Source organism: Glossina fuscipes, unplaced genomic scaffold, assembly GCF_014805625.2.
Source record: "Glossina fuscipes isolate IAEA_lab_2018 unplaced genomic scaffold, Yale_Gfus_2 117, whole genome shotgun sequence".
NCBI lineage: Eukaryota > Metazoa > Arthropoda > Insecta > Diptera > Glossinidae > Glossina > Glossina fuscipes.
The window spans coordinates 1,037,823-1,059,517 of NW_023998460.1; the positions used below are offsets into that span (position 1 = coordinate 1,037,823).

The following is a 21,695-nucleotide window of genomic DNA, read 5'->3' on the forward strand; positions in this document are numbered from 1 at the left end:
TCAGATCAAAATTAACGGAAATTTGAGCTGAACGTTTGCAAATTAATTCCAAGACTTTCCTCAATACCGATCTTTGCACCCAGTCAGAAATCGTAAAGAACGGTCTATTGCTTTTTATTAAAAATTTTTTAATGTTTAAACAAAAATTCACAAATTTGTTTATGTCCCTTCCGTACTCCTATACGACTGCGATTTTATCTTAATAATTCACAAAGTACATCTAAATTACTTTGATTAATTGAATTTAAATATAACGATCTTCCACACTTTTAATCTGATCTCTATCTCACTCTCTCTCACATTAACACAATTTCTAAAATGTTGATATTAAATGCTTTCATTTAAGATTTCCAGTTCCCAAAAGCAGAGACCGTATACGCACTTTAATACATTATAAATAAATGTATTGTATCTTTATTCTTCTCCACATATACGGGATAAAGCAAGGATATTAGAAATTTACAAAAAGCTTTCTTCTCACTAAAAATAAGGAAACTACATTGCGTTTACTCGTTGGCAAGCTGATTGCGCAAAATGAAATGCAGTTTTATCTTTATAAGGTAAAAAGCATTCTAAAAGCTCCATAAATATATTCCAAACAATGAGGTAAGCATATTTTTACTAAGGTATTTTAATGGAAAATTTGCTTATTAAGAGAGGTAATTATATTTATATTTAGATAATACTTATGTTCTTTCCAGTGTACCGAAAATAATAATAATATGATGATATTTGCTTAAAAAAGAACAATATTTCGCTTTTCTTCAGATTCAGACTCACATAAGCAATCGTAGACGAAATTCTTTCGATTAGGGCGGATGAAAGCTAAGAAAGGATGGACGGTTTATATTCTCGCATTAAATTTATTTTCCAGTTCATTATAATGTTTTATGAACTTTCGTATCTGCTTTTTTCTCTATTTAAACAACGTTCTCCGCTGCATTGATTTTATTCATATCATTCCGCTTATGGTTTAATTGACTTAACATTTAATTCGCGCATGTGCTTACGATTTGTGCTCCTGGTCTTCTGAATTTTTAACAAGAGCTATTCCCATGACTGACATGCCACCTGCCTCTGGGCAAATTGACGTCTATACTAAGGAATATTAAAGTTTCCTTCACCAGTTTGACCAACACAAATGCAGACATACAGGGCAAACAGATGGACAAGACTGAATTGACTTGTGTGCGACGTCTTCATTTTTGTTTTATTGCATTCAAAAGAAATAACTTTACATTTATTAACATTAGGAAGTTTGTCAAAAAACTAAAAAAAAATTTCGGTAATCATTGAGCTGAAAAGAAACTTCGGTTTTAAAAATTTCATTAAAAAATTTCGAAATTCCAAAAATTTGAATTCTTATCATGTTTAAGTCCCGCGTTCGTTTTTTGCCCACATTTCAGTTTATAGCCCGATATAAGGGGTAAAATTTGTAATCTAATGTAAAAAGTTCAATTTTTAATGACTAAAAAAATTTTTTGAAGGAGAGATGCCAGCTTGTTGAATCAGAAAAGGAGAGCCGAGGAGGGCTTATACTTTATGCAAAAGGTAATCGATATAAGGCAAAATATGTTTACTTAAAAAGTCAAATTTGCTTATGCTTGTTGAACTTTCGCTGTAATTCTAGACTAAACAAGATTTAAAAAGGCTCAAACAGCATTTAATAGCTTTGGAATTGCTTCAACGAAAACTTCAAAAGGAGGTGAACGATACAAAAGAAGCCGTAAAGGATTTGTCTGCCGCTAACGATAAGGCTATGAAAATGAAAGAAAAAGAGGAAGAGAGAAAGAAATAAGATCTGAACAACAAAGAAACTGAGGAATGAAAGAATTACCTTATTACAACGTGCATTACCTCAAATAATTGCTTAACTTTTTAAACTTTACACCTTATCCAAAATATTTGATAATAAATTTGTGTTACATATGAAAATTTGAATTACCTTTCCCAAATTTTTCGAAGACACGTAATTGAATACTGTCAGCAGAGAACATCATGTGAAAATATTTTTTAAAAAATTTCTAGTTCAATTTTTACGTTGCTCTTTAAAAAAAAATTATTAAAAAAACTATGTTGCGCCGCTCCTCAATAACGTCGGCTCTACGACTATTAATACGATTTTATAGGTATCATTAGAAATCTTACACTATGATATAGAACAAGATTGAGTTATTATCTTTCTTTCTAGGGATGACCGTTTCTTGGATGACAAGCGGAAAGCCGAAGAATCTATATATTTCCTAAAGAAAGTAGATAGACATACTTGAATAAAACATGTTGTATTAGTTAGACAAATCTTTTTCCTACTTAGACACAAGAAGATTTGAAAAAATTGAAAAAGCAATTAGAAGCCCTTGAAAATTTGCAAAAAAAATTGAAAAAAGTCGTAAATAAAACATCAGAAGACATGAAGGTATTAGAAGAAGAAATTAAAAAAAGTAAATGAAGGAAGAAAACCTTTTAAATCAACTGAAGCGCCGGTGGACAAATACACTGATTGATAAAAATGGTATGACGATAACAGTCAAACATTATTGCTGTTAAAGACTACAACAAAAAGAGCCAATCAGGTAAGATTTGCCTGTAAATTGTCTTATCCCTCGAATCGGAGATAGCGACATATGCCGAAAATGTAACAATTTATAACAATTAATATGCGGACTGAGCATCAGCGTAAACATGACTAACCTGCCTAAACTAGAGCAATCCAAGGCCTCCAATAAAATCTACATCAAAAATAAAAATTAACTGATAATAACCGGAACTGTTCTCCCCTCTGCACAATATAGTCTATATATTTTATGGTAGGTATGGAGTGGTAATCATTAAACTTTTTATTTTATTTTAGGTAATCTTAATAATCATTATCTAATAATAGATTACATAAGGAATCATTAATATTCCCACAATTTTATAGCGTTTGTTTAGAATACTAAGAAGACGGGGAGATTAGCGTTATAAACAAAGGCAGTGTGTCAACATAAGTGACTATTATTTTCTATTATATTAATTAGCTAATTTAACTGTAAGCGAGCTTTAATTTTTTAACATATTGAAATCCAGTTAACAAAATAACTGAATTTATTCTGAGTAAATATGCTAGACCTACAAACGTCATCAGTTTTAAACTATGGGAAGCAAGCAGTCGTATGGAAAATTCCAAGTGTCTTCCCACTTGGATTTCCACATTTTCTTTGTTCCAATCAAAATTTTTATCATTCGTTATTTTTGTGCCAAAACTTTTAAAAGCAAGCGTACCAAACAGTTGCCGTGAGCTTATAAGAAAAATTAAAACATCTTTTTGTTGAACTTCAAAATTCTTAAAATTATGTTTAGTGTGTGGTGTCGGCTTTTTCCAACTCAGGTGCAACTTTTGATAAAGTGTTACAAAAAGTAAACAATATATTGATTAGTTATCCAAACACTAACCATTTCTCTCTGTCTTCTAAAGGCATAACTTAATGGATAAAGAGGACAAAGCCGAAGAGATCTTGCACTCAATTAGAAAGGTTTAAAAAAACAATGAACAAGTACATCTTAAACAGTAACTAACTTTGTTGCCGGTTTATTTTAGTCTCAAAAATAGTTGAAAGACTTAGGAAAAATGATGGAATCCATGTTAATCGTTCAGGACATAATCAAAGCGGCAATAGAATAAACAGCAAGAGTATGCAGAAATTAAAAGATGAGGTCAGAAAATCTATCATGTAATATGGGAATCCAAATGAATAACATTACCCTATAACTAATAAGCCGCAGAACTTGAATTATAGCCGGTCATTGGGCAATCCCGTCCATTCAAATACGGAATCAAACCTATTTTCACATAGGTTTGCATATCGAATATCCGGAAATAAAAATTATGAAACTGCAAGTATCTCCGAATTCCCATAAACACGATTAATAAAAGCAAATCTACCAAATATTATTGTCATTTTGAGTATTTTCGCTTTCCGTTTTTGTTATTGTTTTTTAGCAATTTTGTATATTGTTTTACTTTGAGGTCATTATTTCCACTAGACTCTCTCAGCCCTGGACTGTAATGTTCACAACAACGTGTTCATAGACAACGCATCATATCTCAGAATATAAATTTCTAGCTTTTAGCTGTATATACAGTACATAATTTTTTCTATTGCAAATTTCATTTTCTGTTTTCCGGAACATCTGACTGAAACTCTATTCTTCAAATTCTCTATTCATCGTGGCCCCCACTATTAAATACAAGTTACACGCCTGGTAGATCTGGACGCGTATCCGCACAAACCAGCAAATGTTTCAAAATAAATAAAAGTTCACAGGATAAAGTTATTAACCTCTTTACCCTCACCACAAGACCTTCATATGCGCAGTATCCGTAGTATTTGTTTTAATTCTAAATAAATTTTGCTTACAGGGAATGGAATTTTCATTATATTTTATATGGAAAATAAGCTTATGGAAGGCCAAAAGGTCAATTCTTTGACGCTTAAGTTGTGAGGACATCCAAATAATATTTATTTTTCTGTTGTTACGAGTTAAGTACACTTTCAGAAAAAGTTATTAGTACAATAATAATATTTCCCTGTAAAATTGAAATAAATACAAAATAAAATGATAAGTATTAGTGCAAACAAATAATTTTTCTTTTCCGATATTTTATAAGGTGTAATAAGTTTTTCTGATTTTATTATTATTGAATGTGACTTTGTTTTAAAATTTATTTTACATACATATGTATTTTTATTTTTGAAGAACAGAATTTTCTTGTTTTTTCTATTTAACACTTTTTAAGCAAAAAAAGTGGGTAGAGATCTACGACTATTGAAGTTGAAACAGTTAAGAGATAAGGCTCATTTATGTGAAAGATTTTCCGAAATAAATAGTCAATATAATATTCAAGATAATTGATCCTAAAAGTATAACTTGAATTTTTTTTATATTTAATACCTAATATATAAATACAAAATAAGTACAAAAGACCAATATATGTCGTAAGAAAATACACGTCAGCATAAAGTTATGCTTATTAAAAAAATGGAAAAGAATATCAAAAGATTAAAATTAAATTATTAAAGATTAAATAGAGGAAAAGTTATTAAAAATAAGTACACTGAAAAGGAATTTTTACAAACCAGGGATAGGGAAAGCCTTTGTTAGAAAATTTGAAAACAAACATATAGAAATTTTTTTTAAAGAATAACATATCCCCAACAAATTGGAATAGTAGTATGAAACTTACAAAATGAAAGTAAAAAAATTATGGTTTAAGTTTATGTACAAAGTTGTGTTGCGTCTAACTCTGAGTCAAGTGACTTGAAGTCTTCAACATTCGCATGGTTTGCTAATTTCGCATTTTCATTGGTAAAGCTGGGTTCATCGACTTCTTTGACCGTTTCTACTATAATTGAGGATGACTCTGTAGGTGAAGGTTGCTCTCGATTTATATGGCATGACTGCAATTGGATTTTTGAGTAATTGATCTCGTCCATTCCTATAACTTCATGCTTGTTTTCTTCTAGTTCTTTTTCAAATTTCCTGCCCTCCTCCATTAGTATGTTTTCAGCTTCAAATTTTGTTTTTTTGTTGATCATTTCTTCCACAATTAGCTCAAGCACTTCTTTTTCTTCACGATAGAAAGTGCACCACCGATCATCTTCATCATACATTTCCTGAATGATAATCTTGCCTATGTGGTCCTGTTTGGCTCGTTGACCATACACTGAATACACTTGTGTACGTTTTAGTTGTGTTTTATCCATTGCTAGACAAGCACGGACTTCTTTATAGATAGCATTCTGTATACAACGTAAACGATTTGGTGGGTTAAAAAAAGCTAACTGATGGTGAAAATTGATAGGATCACCATCGCGCAGAATTTCGCTGTGCTGCTCCAAAAATTCCCGACAAATATCTAAAGTTATGCGTTCATATATGTTAGTGATTTGCTCATCCATGACCGACGGCAGATGTTCACCCTTTTCATTGCTATAATCTGAAAATATACAGACATGAACAAAACATACGCTGGGCAATTTTTGCTTTTTTTGCGCATTCGTTGTTCTAAGCATATATGTAAAAAAATGAATCAAGCGACCAAATCACCTAAGAATGTTTACTGCGAAAAGTGAGTCTTTACCTAATTTGGATCACGTAAGTTTAACTCCACGGGAAATAATCCAGTTTAATTTTTAGTACTTTATCACGAAAATATGTGAAGAATAAAGATATCATAAGCCACTCGTTTTACTAGTTTGTACCACGTCAGTTGTTGTTTTGGGTTTACTTTTATAAAAGGACTCTCATTAGAAGTATGCCTTTACAAGCAAGCAATTATTAGTGATATTTTATCACAGAACTAAACGAAGGACAAATGGTGCAACATATCTAATGAATGTTGTTGTTCGATTATAGTTGTTTTTAATTAAAACCAATGTTTTGTATAGAGCAAACAAAACAGCTTCATAATTGATTTCATAGTAAATATAAATAAACTTTTGCTAATCTTCAATTGTTTCGCAACTTGTTAATACTCTAAACTTTTCCTCCATTGCACCAAACTTACCAGTCTTTAATAGTTCGCAGTACAATTCATGAGTCCTTCTATACGTTATTTCTTTAATACGGTCTTCAGAAGGGAAAATCGCGGTCATTGGACTACCATGAGCTGGTGGCACGTACGGTGGCGGAGGTTTATTTGGTATTTCTCTCACGTACATATACGGAACAGCAGCCACATGTTCATATTGCCTTAAATGCTATAATTAAACAAAAAAATTAATTTAAAAAATTTGTTGTAATGTAAATAAATATTATATGCTACAGCGTATATTCACCTCATGGTCTATAATAAGCTGATGACGTCTTAGTTCAAGTTCATTAATAATATCGGGCATAAGTTGTGTAGCAGTAGCAGCAGTGAATTGGTGGGTGTTGTTGGTGGCAATTTGATTTACAACAGAAATTTGCGAAGGTAATAAAGGAGGTGACGGTAAAATTTCTGCTCTTCCTCTCTCTAGTGGTTGATTTGTTTGAAGCTCTTTGCATTCCTCTGGGGAGTAATTCCCAGGTGTTAACGTAGTCGAAGTAGAACAAGCATCCTCTTTGTCTTTGCTGCTGGCTGACGTTAAACTTTCAAATTGTTTGTCCAATTCTTCTTCTTCCACTTGAACAATTTCTACAGTATCATCAAATACTGGCAGGAACATGTCTTTCATGCGAGTTTCATCATTTACTTCACATTTCCAGTCAGACCCATTGACGTCAATAGCACAATTTTCCATGGAGGAGTGCTTTGATATGTGTTCTTCGTTGCAATAATTTCGTCTGCATTTTTTTGAGTCAAATAATGCAATGTTATATGTTGTGTTATTTATGAGAGGACTATTTTTTTTTTTAATGTCCTCGGTGCAACAGTTGCCAGAATTGTTACTTGGTGATAAAGGCTCTTCAATGGCAATACTTTCAAAATTCAAGGAGAACGACTGATCAGTACTAATATTCGATTCACCAATGCCATCACTGCTCGCACTAAGAATTTCTGCACTAAAAGCGTGTGAACTCATTTGATTTGACTGTACAGAAATCTCTTGGGCTTGGCTAGTTCCTAATTGTCTTGATAAATGAGATTTCTTTGGAATTTCATGGTAAGTCTGTGTTTTTCTATGTGGGCTCTCAAATTGTGTAGACACCGCAGATGGCGTTACTTTAACTGCTGAACAAATAATAGCAGACCGAGTCGTTATTCCTTCTACCTTAGTTTGCTGAACAGCCGAGAAGTTTTCCAACATTTCTGTTCCAGTGAATGAGTTGATATTAGGAATGTTTGATAATTCAATAGTGGAAGATTTCGAATGCCTATGTATTGCTCTCGAATTTTTGTTTGCGCTGATGCTCGCCGGAGATGATTGCCGCCTTTGACTAGCACTTGCTACATTTTTATGACTAGTTGTAGACTTCTTACTTATGGCCACGTCGGTTAGATCTGCTAGTTGAGTGTCACTTAAACTACGTTGCAATTCTGGGCTGCCATTGTCATGAGCTTCAACTATGCGTTTTGTAAGCGCCAAAAACAATTGTACATTACGTTCTAAGCGTTGTGTTTTCGTTGACGCACTCTCCGTATCCGAAGTACTAAGTAATACGTGCTGATGAGCTTTGAAGTTTTCTTCTGCTACGCTGGGGCGATAGATACATTCTTGTGTATTAGCACCGGCGGCCGTGTTAGTAGTGGTGTTAGAATCCTCATCCTGCTCAGACTGACCTGAACTAAAGTTTAAGTTCAGCCGTGGCACAATCAAGGGTTCTTTATCACCACTACTTACTTGTGTTTCTTGGAGATTAATGGCAGGACTAGAACTAGAGCTGAGGTTGGAAGCACTTTTCTCTAGCAGTTCTGCCGTTATTCGTTCCTCACCATGAGCAAATTCTCTTAATACTGCTAATTTTGCCTCTTCGTATAATTGTTCTAAGTCTGCTTTGCATAGCTTGTAGCGACGGGCGGGATCATACTTTTCAAGTTGTTGGGAGGTGAGACGCCGCCATAACTTATTCAATTTATTACCGGTAGTACGCACATATTCCATTTCGATCGTAGCAACACTGGCTGTATTTTCATCACTGTTCTGGCCCATGGCCATACTGTTGGTACCAGTACTGGAACCTATCGACGAAATATGGCTTAAGTCGCGCAAACTTTTATCGATCTCTATGACGCGTCTTTCCATTTTACGCGCTCTTGAGGAGCGTCTCGTTTGAAGCGATTTTTTTGGGCCAGGATCCGAGTGTTCGTAACCCACACCTGTCAACTTCTCAGTAGATTCCAATTTACAACCCGTCTGCAATCCGTTGTCATTGTTGTTGTTGCAATTCAACAATTGCTCCTCTAAGTGTAAAACCTCAGCTTCTTCTTCGTCTAACCGTTGATGCCATTGCAAAAGACGCTCCACATGTTGACGACGTTTACGTAAATCGTCTTCACGTTTTCTCAAAAGGTTTTCTAACGTTTTTGACGATTCCAATTCATAAGTACCTTTCAAAATACGCGAGCTTTTTGGGATGTTTTTTTTTTGTACCAAAGCACTATGCGAATTGTGCTTTCTTAATAATTTCGAAGTAGGTGACAAAGTTGGAGGTGTTATTATGATTTCTTTTCTATGTCGGTGTGGTGGTTGAGAATTATTGGAAAATGAAATTATTGGTCCAGACGAAACGATCGTTGTAGATGATGTAGAAGTCGTTTGCAATAATCTGAAAAATAGTTTTTAATTAGTGTAACAAACTACTTTAGGAATTTTATCGGCGGCTAACGTTAACAAGTTAACAATAAGATAAATATAAGAAGTGTATATTGTAAACATTAGAAATACAAAATTAAATATACAAAAAAAAAAATATAAATAAAAACCAGGTTTACAAAAACATAGATTTAACATAATCAAACAAGGTAGAAATTTTGGCAACTCTGGGGCGGTATAGTCGTCTATGTTTTGTTTCGGCAATTAATATTTTAATTTCTTGTTGAATTTCGCGGCTATTTTGCCTTATAGTGTGTGAATTTATAATACACTTTGAGAAGAAAGTATTTTTCTTTAGGCTTTGTTTCATTGGATTTTTGCAAGCAAAAATTTGACCTCTGATATTAATCTCTTTTTTTGTTTTGTTTTTCTCTCTCTTTTTCTCTGTTTGGTGTTTGTAGTTTGTTTTCCTTTTGATCTCTTGTTACAGTGTCAACACAATAGAGAAGTCTTGCTTAAACTGGTTGATAAATTTTTGTGTTGACGACTTTTTTGCAATTTGCTCTGTCTGTTCTTCATAATCCACTCCCGTCTTTTAGACTGGACATGGAGTTTTTACATACATCTTATCGGGCAAAAACGGGCCCGGAATATAAAAGATTCGTTTCGTGTTGGCTTTGCGATCGCTTTGGCCATGCAAAGTGTGCCGATAATATCGACCGTGCTGCTGATGCAGTCGTTGATCCCTCGAAAAGCTTACAATGGTCATGTCCTGACTGTAGGAAGCGGGACAGAGACTTCTACAAATTGTTCACGGAGACGAAAAATGGTTCCTCTGAATTGAAAAAAAATCTCGGCTCCTTTTGGGAAAAGTTTCAGATCATTAAGACTACGTTTGACGAGTGTCGTTTTATTGAGCACTCCTCTTCTTCCCAAGCTAGTCAAATCACAACTCGTGGCGTAGCGTGTGGTACGCCACCTGTAATTCCTCCTAAGTCCGATTTGTTGGTGCAAGTTAGCGCTTCCGTAATGTCCTCAAAGAACGTCAGCGTTTCTGATATGGCTGAGTCGGTCTGTAACAAAAAGGTTACTAATAAGCCGGCAGGTTCTTCTAGCTTAAGCTATGCTGAAGTGGCAAGAGTATCGCCTCCTAGTGGCGTCACTCACTCAACTCAGCCGTCATCGTCTAAAACTAATGAAGACTATTGGTAACCCCATTTATATTCTCCACAACTCAAAACTCCCCACTCGAACCATACTGCTCCTAGCTGTAATGACATTGGCTTGATGGCAGTTCCTCCCAGAAAAGCATTATTTGTGTCAAGACTGGCACCCGATACATCTGTGGAAAACATAAAAAGTTACCTGGCGGCGAAAGTCCCATGAGTCAATATAAAGCGTGTTAGTATTTTTAAATTGGCTCCGTTTCAATCGAGAGCAATCGCTTCTTTTAAAATTCTTGCTTTGAATGAAAATATTGATATGTTGTTATATAAACCACTGTGCCCAGTTGGATCCATAATCAGGAAATTTATATCTCGTGATCGTCCCTATAATATTTAACCAGTAGTCCTGTCGCCTTCAAAAAACTAAATGTTTCTTCAGGCTCACTATCTCTCATTTATCAAAATGTTAGGGGCCTAAATTCATAAATTCGTTTTACTTTGCTACACTCAGTGGGCACAGATTTCTCCTGTTTGGCCTTCACTGAAACTTGGTTAAAACCTGATCTACTTTCATCTGAATTTTTTCACAATTCTTTCCAGGTTTTCAGAAATGATCGATTGGTTCGCATTAGTGGTGGCGTATTAATTGCCATATCTTCGTCATTTCCGTCCAAATCAATTGAATTTCCTACTACTCCTGACGTTGAATTTATCGCCATTCGAGTGAAAATGTCTAATAAAGAACTATTTATAACCTGCTCCTATATACCCCCAAATTTTGATATCTCCATATATAAGAAACAGGCCGCCCTCATTTGTGAAGTGGCCAAGCAGTCGAAACCCTTCAATTTGGCAGTTGCGTTGGGAGACTTTAATTTGTCTCAAGTCACTTGGTGTAACAGTAATAATTCTAGCTGTTTGATTCCTACTTCAACATCTGATAGAGATGTTGTGTTCTTTAACGAATTATTTGATGGTAATTTAGTTCAATACAACCGTGTCCCTAATTGTAATGGTAGTCTGCTTGATCTCTGCTTTGCCAATTTCCCTGAGATTAGTGTAAATCGTTGTCCACCTTTTAGTTTACCTACATTCTTATCATCCAGAAATGTGCATTTCCTTTCATCATAAAAATGATGGTTCGTTGAACTGCCTTAATGTGCCAAATCAAACGTTTTTAAATAAATATTATGATTTTCATAAAATCAATATTGTATTGCTAAAACATCGTCTTTCACATATAAGGCTTGATTTCTCAAAATGAAGTATTGAAAGCTTATTGTCATCGTTCCACAATATATTAAATCTAGCTATTGCTGCATCTGTTCCGATCAAGCAGTGCCGAGCTCGAAGCAGGTGCCACTCGTGGTTTAACAGGACAATTGAATATTACAAGAATAGAAAAAACTCGCTATTCAAAAAATATTCGAAAAGTGGCTCTGCGCTCGACTATGTCGCTTACTCGGTGGCGAGGCATAGATTTAACTCCCTCAACCATCATTATTACTGCAGATACCTTCAGTTCATTAAATCCTCTCTGTTTGCTAATCCTAAATTCTTCTTTACATTTGTTAACTCTAAAAGAAAAATTTCCACATATCCCTCTCATGTTTCTTTTAATGATTCCTCGGATGATTTTGAAATCTCAAATCTGTTTGCTGAGTATTTCCGACGAAAATTTTCGATTGCTAATATGGATTTATCAGCAAACTATCCATATCCTATAACTAACTCTGTCTCAATTCCTAACTTGGTTATTTCGGAAGACGACGTTTTTAAAGGGTTGAGTTCTCTAAAATATTGTTGTGCGTCAGGACCAGATGGAATTCCATCATGTGTAGAAAATTTGTTAAGAACTACAGAGGCAAAGCCAAGTTAAGTGTCTTGCCCAAGTTGTTCGAGCGAATTGTGACTCAGAATTTGGTCTTTGCTATTAATTCGTATATTTCTCCGCACCAGCACGGCTTTCGGAAAGGGCGATCTAAAGTCACTAACTTGTTGGAGTTTACTTGTCATGTTTTCAAGGCTTTTTCTAGTGGCCCTCGCACTGATGTCATATATACTGACTTTAGAAAAGTGTTTGATTCGGTTAACCATAACTTACTTATCTTTAAACTTCAAGCCTCTGGCTTCCCTTTTTATTTAGTGAAATGGATAAACTCTTATCTGCACAACAGATCCTTCAGGGTTTTGTTCAAGTTTATGACCTCGGATGAATTCCCCGTTATATCTGGCGTACCTCAAGGCAGCCACTTAGGTTCCATTTTATTTAGTTTATACATTAATGATCTTCCATCGGTGGGTTATTTCGGCTGCACCTGTGTTTGGTTAGATCTATACTCGAGTATGACTCCGCTGTGTGGTCTCCTTCATGTAGGTGCTGTGTAGATTCAATTGAATCTGTTCAAAAGCAATTCTTGCTGTTTGCCCTTAGGAATTTGGGTGGGACCCGATTGCCCCTCTTCCACCCTATGAAAATAGGTTGCTTCTGCTGTCCCTACCGTCTCTCGAGAAACGTAGATTTGCTCTTGCCATTTCCTTTGTAATCAAAGTAATAAATGGTGCTATTGACTAGGCTGCTTGGTGAAATAAGCTTTAATGTACCCAACCGGCATAATGTACTCTAGGCATTTGAACTTGGTTGAGCTTAATCAATGTAAATATAATTATGAGCTGTTTAACCCGCTCAGAGTTGTTTGCAAGAACCTAGATGATGTCTATCACTTATTCCCATTATCGGACTCTTTAAAGTCCATTAAAGCAACATTGCTTAATGCGCGTAATTTACCTATGTCGTACTTAAACTCTACTCTTCCAATATGAAGGGAAAACATCTGAATACAAGGACATGTTAAAAATCTTTGAGATCACACCACATAACTCGACAGCGCAAGATTTAAGTGCACATGATGGAATTCCATCAGGTCCAGGCGAACAACTGTATTTTAGAGAACTCAACCCTTTGAAAACATCATCTTCCGAAATAACCAAGTTAGGTATTGAAACCGAGTTAGTTATAGGATATGGGTAGTTTGCTGATAAATCGAAATTAGCAATCGAAAAGTTTCGTCGGAAATACTCAACAAATAGATTTCACAATTTGGTCCTGCGCTGGTTGTGGGTTTGGCTCTATGCTAGTTGTGTACGTGCTTTTTTTCTTTTTTTTGCTTCTTATTTGTTTTATTGTACTTATACTCGGTTTTAATATTAATTAATTTAAGATTTACTTTAAGAGTCAATTAAACTCGACTGTCAAAATTTTTAGTTGAGTTTCTTGTATAAGTAGAATAAATAAATAAATAAATAAATAAATAAACAGAAAAAACAGCGAAGGAACAAGAATAAGGGTAATCTAATCAGGTAGAAAATCTAGTTAACTGATAAGATCAAAATTTTAAATTTGAATGAAATTCACCAAGCAACCGATTCATACGCCAGCCGAAATTGGAGTTTTAGCGGAATTATAAAAGAAATGGTGTGCATGGTAGCAATTCTGAGAAGTGGGGATCCAGCATACTTCACCATCTGCGTTTCCAATATAAATAGAAATGTCTTAAGAACCGCAAAAATGTCTTAAGAACCTTAAGAACGTAGGACCACAAAAATATAGAAAGTGATCAAATAAGAAATTTCTTTTTTAAAATGTCACACCGTCCACTTTCTTTTCAGATTATCGCGAAAATTGACATTTGTACTCAGTGCTATTGGCCAACTTACCAGGAAAAAATGCACAGCTTTACAGCGTATAGAAATCGGTTAAGCTTATTACAAAAATAAAGCATTCACTCGGCTTACGTGGCCTCATAATCGAGGAAACTTACCCATTCTTTGTAGAGATCTTCACGTGCACAAACATACCGTATGATTTGTCGGTTGAAAATCTCATTTTTGAACATGAAAATGACATCACAATTACCCTCAATGAAAGCGTTATAGCACAAATCAAGAATCAAATGTTGGGCAATATGTGGTTTCAACAAAACGTCGCAACATACTGTACATCTCATGACACATCTAATTAATTTAGAGAGAGAAGTTCAACGACCGTGTAATCTGCAAAAATAGTTATGCGCAGTTGCCAGCAAAATCATCTTACATACGTTTTTTTAGGATTATGTTAAATCGTTGACTTATTCCAATAAACTACATTGACCATGTTTTCAAAGATAATTAGAGTTATTGTTAAAATAAGAGCAGATTTATGTGAAAATTGAAAAATTTATGTTTCAGAATTGAATTTTCACAGTTTTTAAATAAAAATAACGCGAACCAATATATAAAATAAAAAGTATCATATTAATATATTTGATTGTTTTGTTATAAATTAAAAAAGAACCACTTACTAGACAATGGACAGTTAGATAGAACGGAAGAAATTTGTCAAGCTACGTTTATCTTTTCACCGAACTATATAGTCTGTTCGATAGAGAGAAACCTGAAGCTGGGAATATGCATGCTTCAGGTTAACAATAATCGTGGTTTATTCACAAGGACCATAGTCATATCAAAGAAATTTTAGCTTATTCGCGCTAGAAAGTTATCGACGATACGGACGACGCTAGCAAAATTCGATAGTTGAAATTGTCATTAACACGAACGCTTCTATTTTTTGTAATTAGAAAGAGGCGCCCTTACTTCGTTGGTTTTAAAACATATTTATTCAAAAACAAGTTAAAATGTTACAATCGGGGAAGCCCACACATTACATAGTGTACACCACTTATGGCGAAAATCCGAATAGCAGCTGTAAGAATGGTCCAGTCCAATTTATTGCGTATAACTTTCGTCGCAGGGTCAAAAATCCAGCATACAGAATTTCACCTAAATACCCGGAAATAGCGCTATTTTGAATACAAACACAAAACTGTCGCACGTAAAGCAAAAGTTATTTCAGCTGGTATGGGGGTTATGTGTTCAGTGAACACTTAATCTCTGCTGCTGTATCATTTTGAAATTGTGAATATACATAAGTGTATATAATAAATGCTTGGCCGTAAGTGGCGCAGGTGTAGACAAAACTATTGCGCGGACACTCACTAGGTTGCGGCTACTTGCTATCTCTTTTCTTTGTTCACATCTTTCTTATTGCCACCGCGGTACACGTGTGAAAGAAAGACAGGCATGGCAAAAAAGAAAGGAAGAAGTGATAAGTATCATCAGATGCGATCTAAGTCGGGTACATAATTCTTATTTGTTGTACCATACAAAACTTTGGTAAGGATACATTCAGTTTGTTCAGATGCATCAAATACCTTGGTTGGCTTTAGATAGACCTGTTTCTTATCGTACCCATTAATTGAAAATCATTTTCCGGATCAATCCTATCTTCCATCATATTTTACACTACCATGGTAGAAGGGTATCCTAAGTTTTTAAAAACGTATGCAACACCCAAAAGAACTTGTTATAGACCCGCCAGTGTCACTTTCTGAACCGATCTAAGCATGTTTGTCTATTTTGTCCGTCTCAATTCCTTGTGTTCTTAGGTCAACATCTCTTGCAGGCTATAAGTTGTACTTTTTCGCGATTGTGTGTGTTTCAAACCAAATCATTCCACTTTTCCTATCAACTCAAAATGCTTGGAAATTAATCACAATCTCAAGGTCGTTTTACAAACATTACAGCTTCCAACCTCAATTGTTATTACCATCTGCGTTTAATCAACAGGCAAGACATGAATGGGCAGCTATGCGTAATTCTGGATGTTGCAAACGCAGGACATCATGTTGATGACAACAGTATCGTGCGGATTCATTGAAAATTGTAAAATATGCTCACAAGTCGTTAAAATTTCTTTTTGATGGCATTTACACAAGTAATGTACGATTGTTTTCAAATTACTTTAAAATGTCATAACGAAAATATAAACAGCAATACGTGTTAATTCGATTCTCCTAATCATTAACCGAAATAAAAACTCTCGCGTAAATAAACAAATTACTTACAATTATGTGAAAGAAGAGGAAAGAATGCACTAGAATAAAGCGATAGAGAGAATAAACGAAACATACATTCCGATAGCAGTTTTTTTTTTCTTTAAGCAGCGGCAATAAGTTGAAAGCAGGTTTATTTTTCGCTTCATGTGTACGATAATATGTCTGTTTTGAACATCACAAAGACGACATATGAATTTTAGGTTGATTTCCAAAGCCCAAATTAGACAATTCAATCGCATTCAAAATACTGTAGGGACTCCGAAAAAATGAAATATTTTACTATATGTGAATGCGAAGATGGCAAGGAATAATCACCATAACTACCTAGAAAAGAAAGAAAACATGACTGCAATCGAACCCCTGTCACGATGGCTACCATAATCATGCCAAACATTTGCCTTATATTTACCTTAGATGAGCTGCATGCAAAGTTCATATAAATCTGCTCTTTTCCTTTATAACCGACGTTGATACCTTTTGTAAATGCGGCTACTATTTATATGTAAAAGCAAACAATCACTTGCACAGACAATGTTCGGTCCACCCATTTTGTACACACACTTGTTGTTTAAAAATGGTAAGTCGAATTGAGTGTTTTGGTAAAAAGGTAAAATATTAAGAATCAGCCTATAGTAACTATTTAAGACTCTCCATTCACCGGGATGATATTTTGGGTATCATAAAATGAGGGCGTAAGAGGCGATGGAGGTTGGTGACAGCCAAAAACTGTAACCACTGACGGAATGGCCAGACCTTCGCTCAACTTAACCAAACGACGTTAAACGACCGCGGAGTTAACGTTGGAGAGATGGCAAAAGCTACGAGCACATATTTGTTACAAGTTGTGTATCTCTTTTACTCATATTCAACCGCAAACGTGGTGGAGTGAAAATTTCCAACGCTATGATGGAGTATTTTGTGCGCAACAAATCACACTATTGCCACCAATTGAATAAAATTTGTATATACCAGTGGACAGGAGGACGAAAAACATGAAGAAAACAATGGTGTGTGTAGGAAGAATCGGCTCTAAAAAAGCAAAGCATGTCACTTCGGCTGAGAAAATGATGGCAAATGTTTTCTAGGGCAGTCATGTAGTTACATCTATTGATCGATAATCTTGAACAAAAAAAAAACATTACAGGGGTATATAATATATCCTCACTTGACAAACCAAAGGCATAAATTGCGGAAAAACGGTTAGGGTTGTACAGAAAATTATTTTTGTTTCATCAAAGCGATGCGCCGGTTCACAACTCATCGGTTGCCATGGAGAAAATTAGCGAATTATGGTCAAAGTCGCATGCACTCTTCGTCGTCCCGAGTCTCTTGCGAATGAAAGGATTCAAAACATCACTGGAAAAGTACGTACACAAAGTGGCTATGCAGAGAAATAAAAGTAAATTCAAAAAAAAATATCTTGTTTCTTTCTTACAACAACTGAAGTCTGTTAAACGCACATATTGCAAATGCAAATTTGTTTCCCTGATGCTACTGTAAACAATAGAGCTTTAAAAACAATTTTCACTAACAGAGAAACGTCTTTTTATTTACTTTTTAAGGAAAATAATGCGTTTAGTAATAGAGCAAATATTTATAACAACAACAAGAAAAAATCGCATTCATTCGAACTGACGAATATTTTACAACAATTCGAAATAGAAGACTTGATATGAATAGTAGTCAAAAACGTTAGTAATAATAGTAGAATTTCAAAAATAAATATGTTTATCTACACGTTTAATTAATATATAAACAAAAACATACTCAGGCGAAGACATCTTTCCCATACTTTCGGTGTTTTTCAAAACAATGTTCTTCGCAAATTTGTTGAACATTGGGGCAATAGAAAAAATGGTAGACAAAAATGTAATGACAAGTTAAAAATAACAAATGCCTCAAAATTATGATCATACATGAAAGCACTTGTTCAATGACAGCGCACACTCTAATATAAACTTTGTGTAGTAAAGTCGGGAAAACAATATTAATGATTAGTAGTTCAGAAAAAAAGTGTGAATGTATAAAAAAATTCCACACAATTTATTTTTTCAGATGAAACGTATATGAAGAAATAAAACTTGTTTACATACTTGCACATTGCATAGATACGCTTTGCGGCAATTTTGATTTACATTAATAATAAGCAGCGACTGAAAGTAATATGTTGTTATTTTCACGTTAAATGTAAAACTCATGAGAAGCATGTTAAAGAAGTCAAAGAATATATTAAGTAAGCGAATCGTTAATATATTTATTGTAACCGTATGGTCGTGTTTGTCGAACCAACAACCTACCATCAAAAATCAGCAATTACAAAGTGCTAAGAATTCACTTATGTCCACTTTTACGATTTGAGAGTGAAGTTGACTTTTCTTTGCTTCTGTTTCGTCTTATATGTGCTTGTGCGTTTTTTTAAGCGACTTAATTTCCATAAATAATTATAAATATTGATGTTTTGCCATTGCCGTTAATTTTTTTTTTTTTACTTTTTGTGGTTAAAACGCACAAACGCAACATCTACAGCGAAAAGACAAACAAATTTTTCAATCCTTTTCGCGCGCGTAAACATACAAAACTACTCGCTCGACGCGCTGTTCTCAATGTACTCAAGTTTATGGCGAGACAGCGATCAGTTTCTTACTACGTTGTGGATAAATTGGCCCCATAGTAATCAGATAGAATAGATAACTCAACAACAACAGCATAGAACAAATACCATTTGTATAATGGAAGTTTTTCAATAATTTTTTAGCAGAGACACGTGAGCAAAAGGGGTGCGAAACGATAAGCAAGACAAGAGAGTTTAAGATTGTTTTTTCTCATAACAAATTCGGCTCTCTCTAAAGACAACGAACGAACCTAGTGTACTTATACATTGTACTTTATCAGAGTAGCGATTGTGCTTTTTAGGTATGAAAAACACCGTAAAAACCAAAAAATTATATCCGGCATGAAGTTATACCCCTTGTTATCCGCTGAAGTGCATCACAAGCATTGGAGCTAATCCTGTCCCACGTTTATCTATCTATAAACTTAGGAACTGGACGTTTTCCGCCATATGCCACATCTCTTTTCGAAGTTTCTTAAGTTGATTAAAACAGAAATGCAACTTTCTATATTTAATGTATTGCTAATTTGAAATGATTAATAATAGTTCGCGGCTGGATAACTTCCCAAGGCAGGCAACGTAAAAAGCATAACTATGATTAATTTAAAATTGCACATTTTTTTAATCCTTTGTAGTCCCGTCTCCATTCTTAAAGTGTTTATGTTAAAAATGTATTAAATTGATTGCCTGAGTACTGTGGTACCTTTCATACATATCATACCTTAAAAAGTACAATTAAACGGCATTTATAATCTCTTACACTCTCATTCTCTCTATCTTTCGCCACTCTCTATTTTTCTTTCTCATTGTTTTTGCTCGCATCTCGTCATAATTGACTATAGCTAAAAGGAACATGCATAGATATATAAATATTCGATAGATATTCATAAATACAAGCTCGAACACATAAGTCCACTCTATGTATATATACTCATTGGCGCTTCTCCATTATAAAGTAAGATTTTATGAATGAAAATACGCTGTCGCTCCTAAGTTGCATTCGATGCCTATTGGCTTTCTATCATATTCGTTATTTAATTGGTAGAGAGAAGAGAATTAAGAGAGATGAAATTGTTTAATATAAGTATGCATTTTCAACTAGAAAAACAAATTATAAAAATGTATCATTCCTTTAGATGCAATTAAATTCACAGAAAAAAATTCTTATTGTTTGGCCGGATGAGAAACTGTGAAAATTAAATATAAATAGCATAAAAATAAATCGCGAGTTTCCTGCTTATAAAAAACATTTTCGCTGCAAACAAATAAATATTTCGTTTTTAATATCAAATTTAATAAAATTATGAAATATGATAACGATCAATCAATTATTTTCCAATTAGTGTAAGATATTTATTATTATTATTATTATTATTATTATTTTAATTTTAGACTAATGAAATGAATTCTGAGACTGAAAAAAAGACATTGAGCACTAGCAACACAGGCTATCGGCTCAAAGATATTTATATCTAAGTAAAGCATACTGAGGTTTCTAAGAGGTTTTAGCAAAATGTACGCATGTGAAAGTAGTAAAAAATTTATTTCTTCGGTTTTCGATTTGAAGGTTAGAAGGTGTTTCCAGGATGCGTTCAACTGTACATACTGTTTATGCTGTTGAACTGGTAAATCCTCCCAACTTTTAAAAAACTTCTACAATAGAATGGGTAGTTTGCTAAGGCGTTAATTGAAAAAGGTTCTTCTATAGAACTGTTGAACGTCACGTTAGTGTTTGAATCTACCAGGTATGACACACAATCGAGCAGCTCAAAACTTTAAAAAAATTTTTATTGAAAGCAAAAAAAAAAGAGATAATAAGACAATTGATTTACTTTACTGCGAAAATAATTGTTTCCCTTTTATGCGTCACCAAAGTGTATAAATTTATTAAAGACTTCGCGGAGACGCCGCGATCAGATTGTATTTTTCCAAATAAATGTTTTTTCATTTCGACAATACAAATGCTTAAAATGGAAAAATTTGCCTGACGTAACTGTTTTGGTCAGTAGCAATCGTTTTCATTAACTGAACAAGTTTTCAGAAATACGTCAGCTCTTCTTCGGAGGTCAAGGATTGGCAAATTTCATTGGTATCTCGTCTGAACAAAAGTAAGTAAAATAGTGTTATTGACAGTAATATTGACAATAATAACGGTGCAGCCATATCTCCAAAGGCGACATAAATCGTAATTTCTACCGTACGTGACATAAAACAATATTAGCAGATTTTTCAAATGTCATTGCTGCTATAATGATTTTAATTATAAAACCGTGAAAGAAGGTCAAATTCAAGGGTTGACAAAATCCATAGATTCGCAACGAAAGTTTATGTGCCAAGAAAAGGTCACTTTTGCATCTACCAAATTAAACAAGAAGGAGTAGCGTTAAGAAATATGCATCATTCTACTCTCATTGGTGATATCACGGTGTTGAAAAGCTACGGATCCGAATTCGAAATGTCTTCGACATTTTTCGTAGATTTACTAAAGATCGACTGCTATATAGACCTAGAATATAGCGCAGAGAATAAGAAGATTTATGACGTGAAATATTTCAATCAAACTGTCGTTAGAATCGAAGCTTCTTTAAAAACCAGAGACACCCGCCAAAGGCGTCGTTGTCAAAATTTTGGACAAGCGGTTATTGCACAAAAGAAGTCAAATGTGTTAACCCGAATGCACGCGTGTCAACGCAAGATAATCATAATAATAACTATCCCTTCAATCCTTTGCGTAATAGTGAACGCTCATTTACACATGCCTTGT

The 21,695-nt window shown here is 34.3% G+C and overlaps 1 protein-coding gene across 1 annotated transcript in view; it reads right to left on the minus strand.

Moving 5' to 3' along the window:
• Window positions 1–4,409: 4,409 nt before the first annotated feature.
• LOC119640280 (major antigen-like) overlaps window positions 4,410–21,695 on the minus strand; it is a 31,974-nt gene continuing 14,688 nt past the window's right edge. Inside the window, exons 4-6 of the mRNA XM_038038189.1 lie at window positions 6,819–9,231; window positions 6,548–6,740; window positions 4,410–5,977 (exon numbers count right to left, since the gene is read on the minus strand). Of these exons, the coding sequence (XP_037894117.1) occupies window positions 5,256–5,977; window positions 6,548–6,740; window positions 6,819–9,231 (3,328 nt within the window). The 3' untranslated portion in view covers window positions 4,410–5,255. The remainder of the gene's footprint in view (window positions 5,978–6,547; window positions 6,741–6,818; window positions 9,232–21,695) is intronic.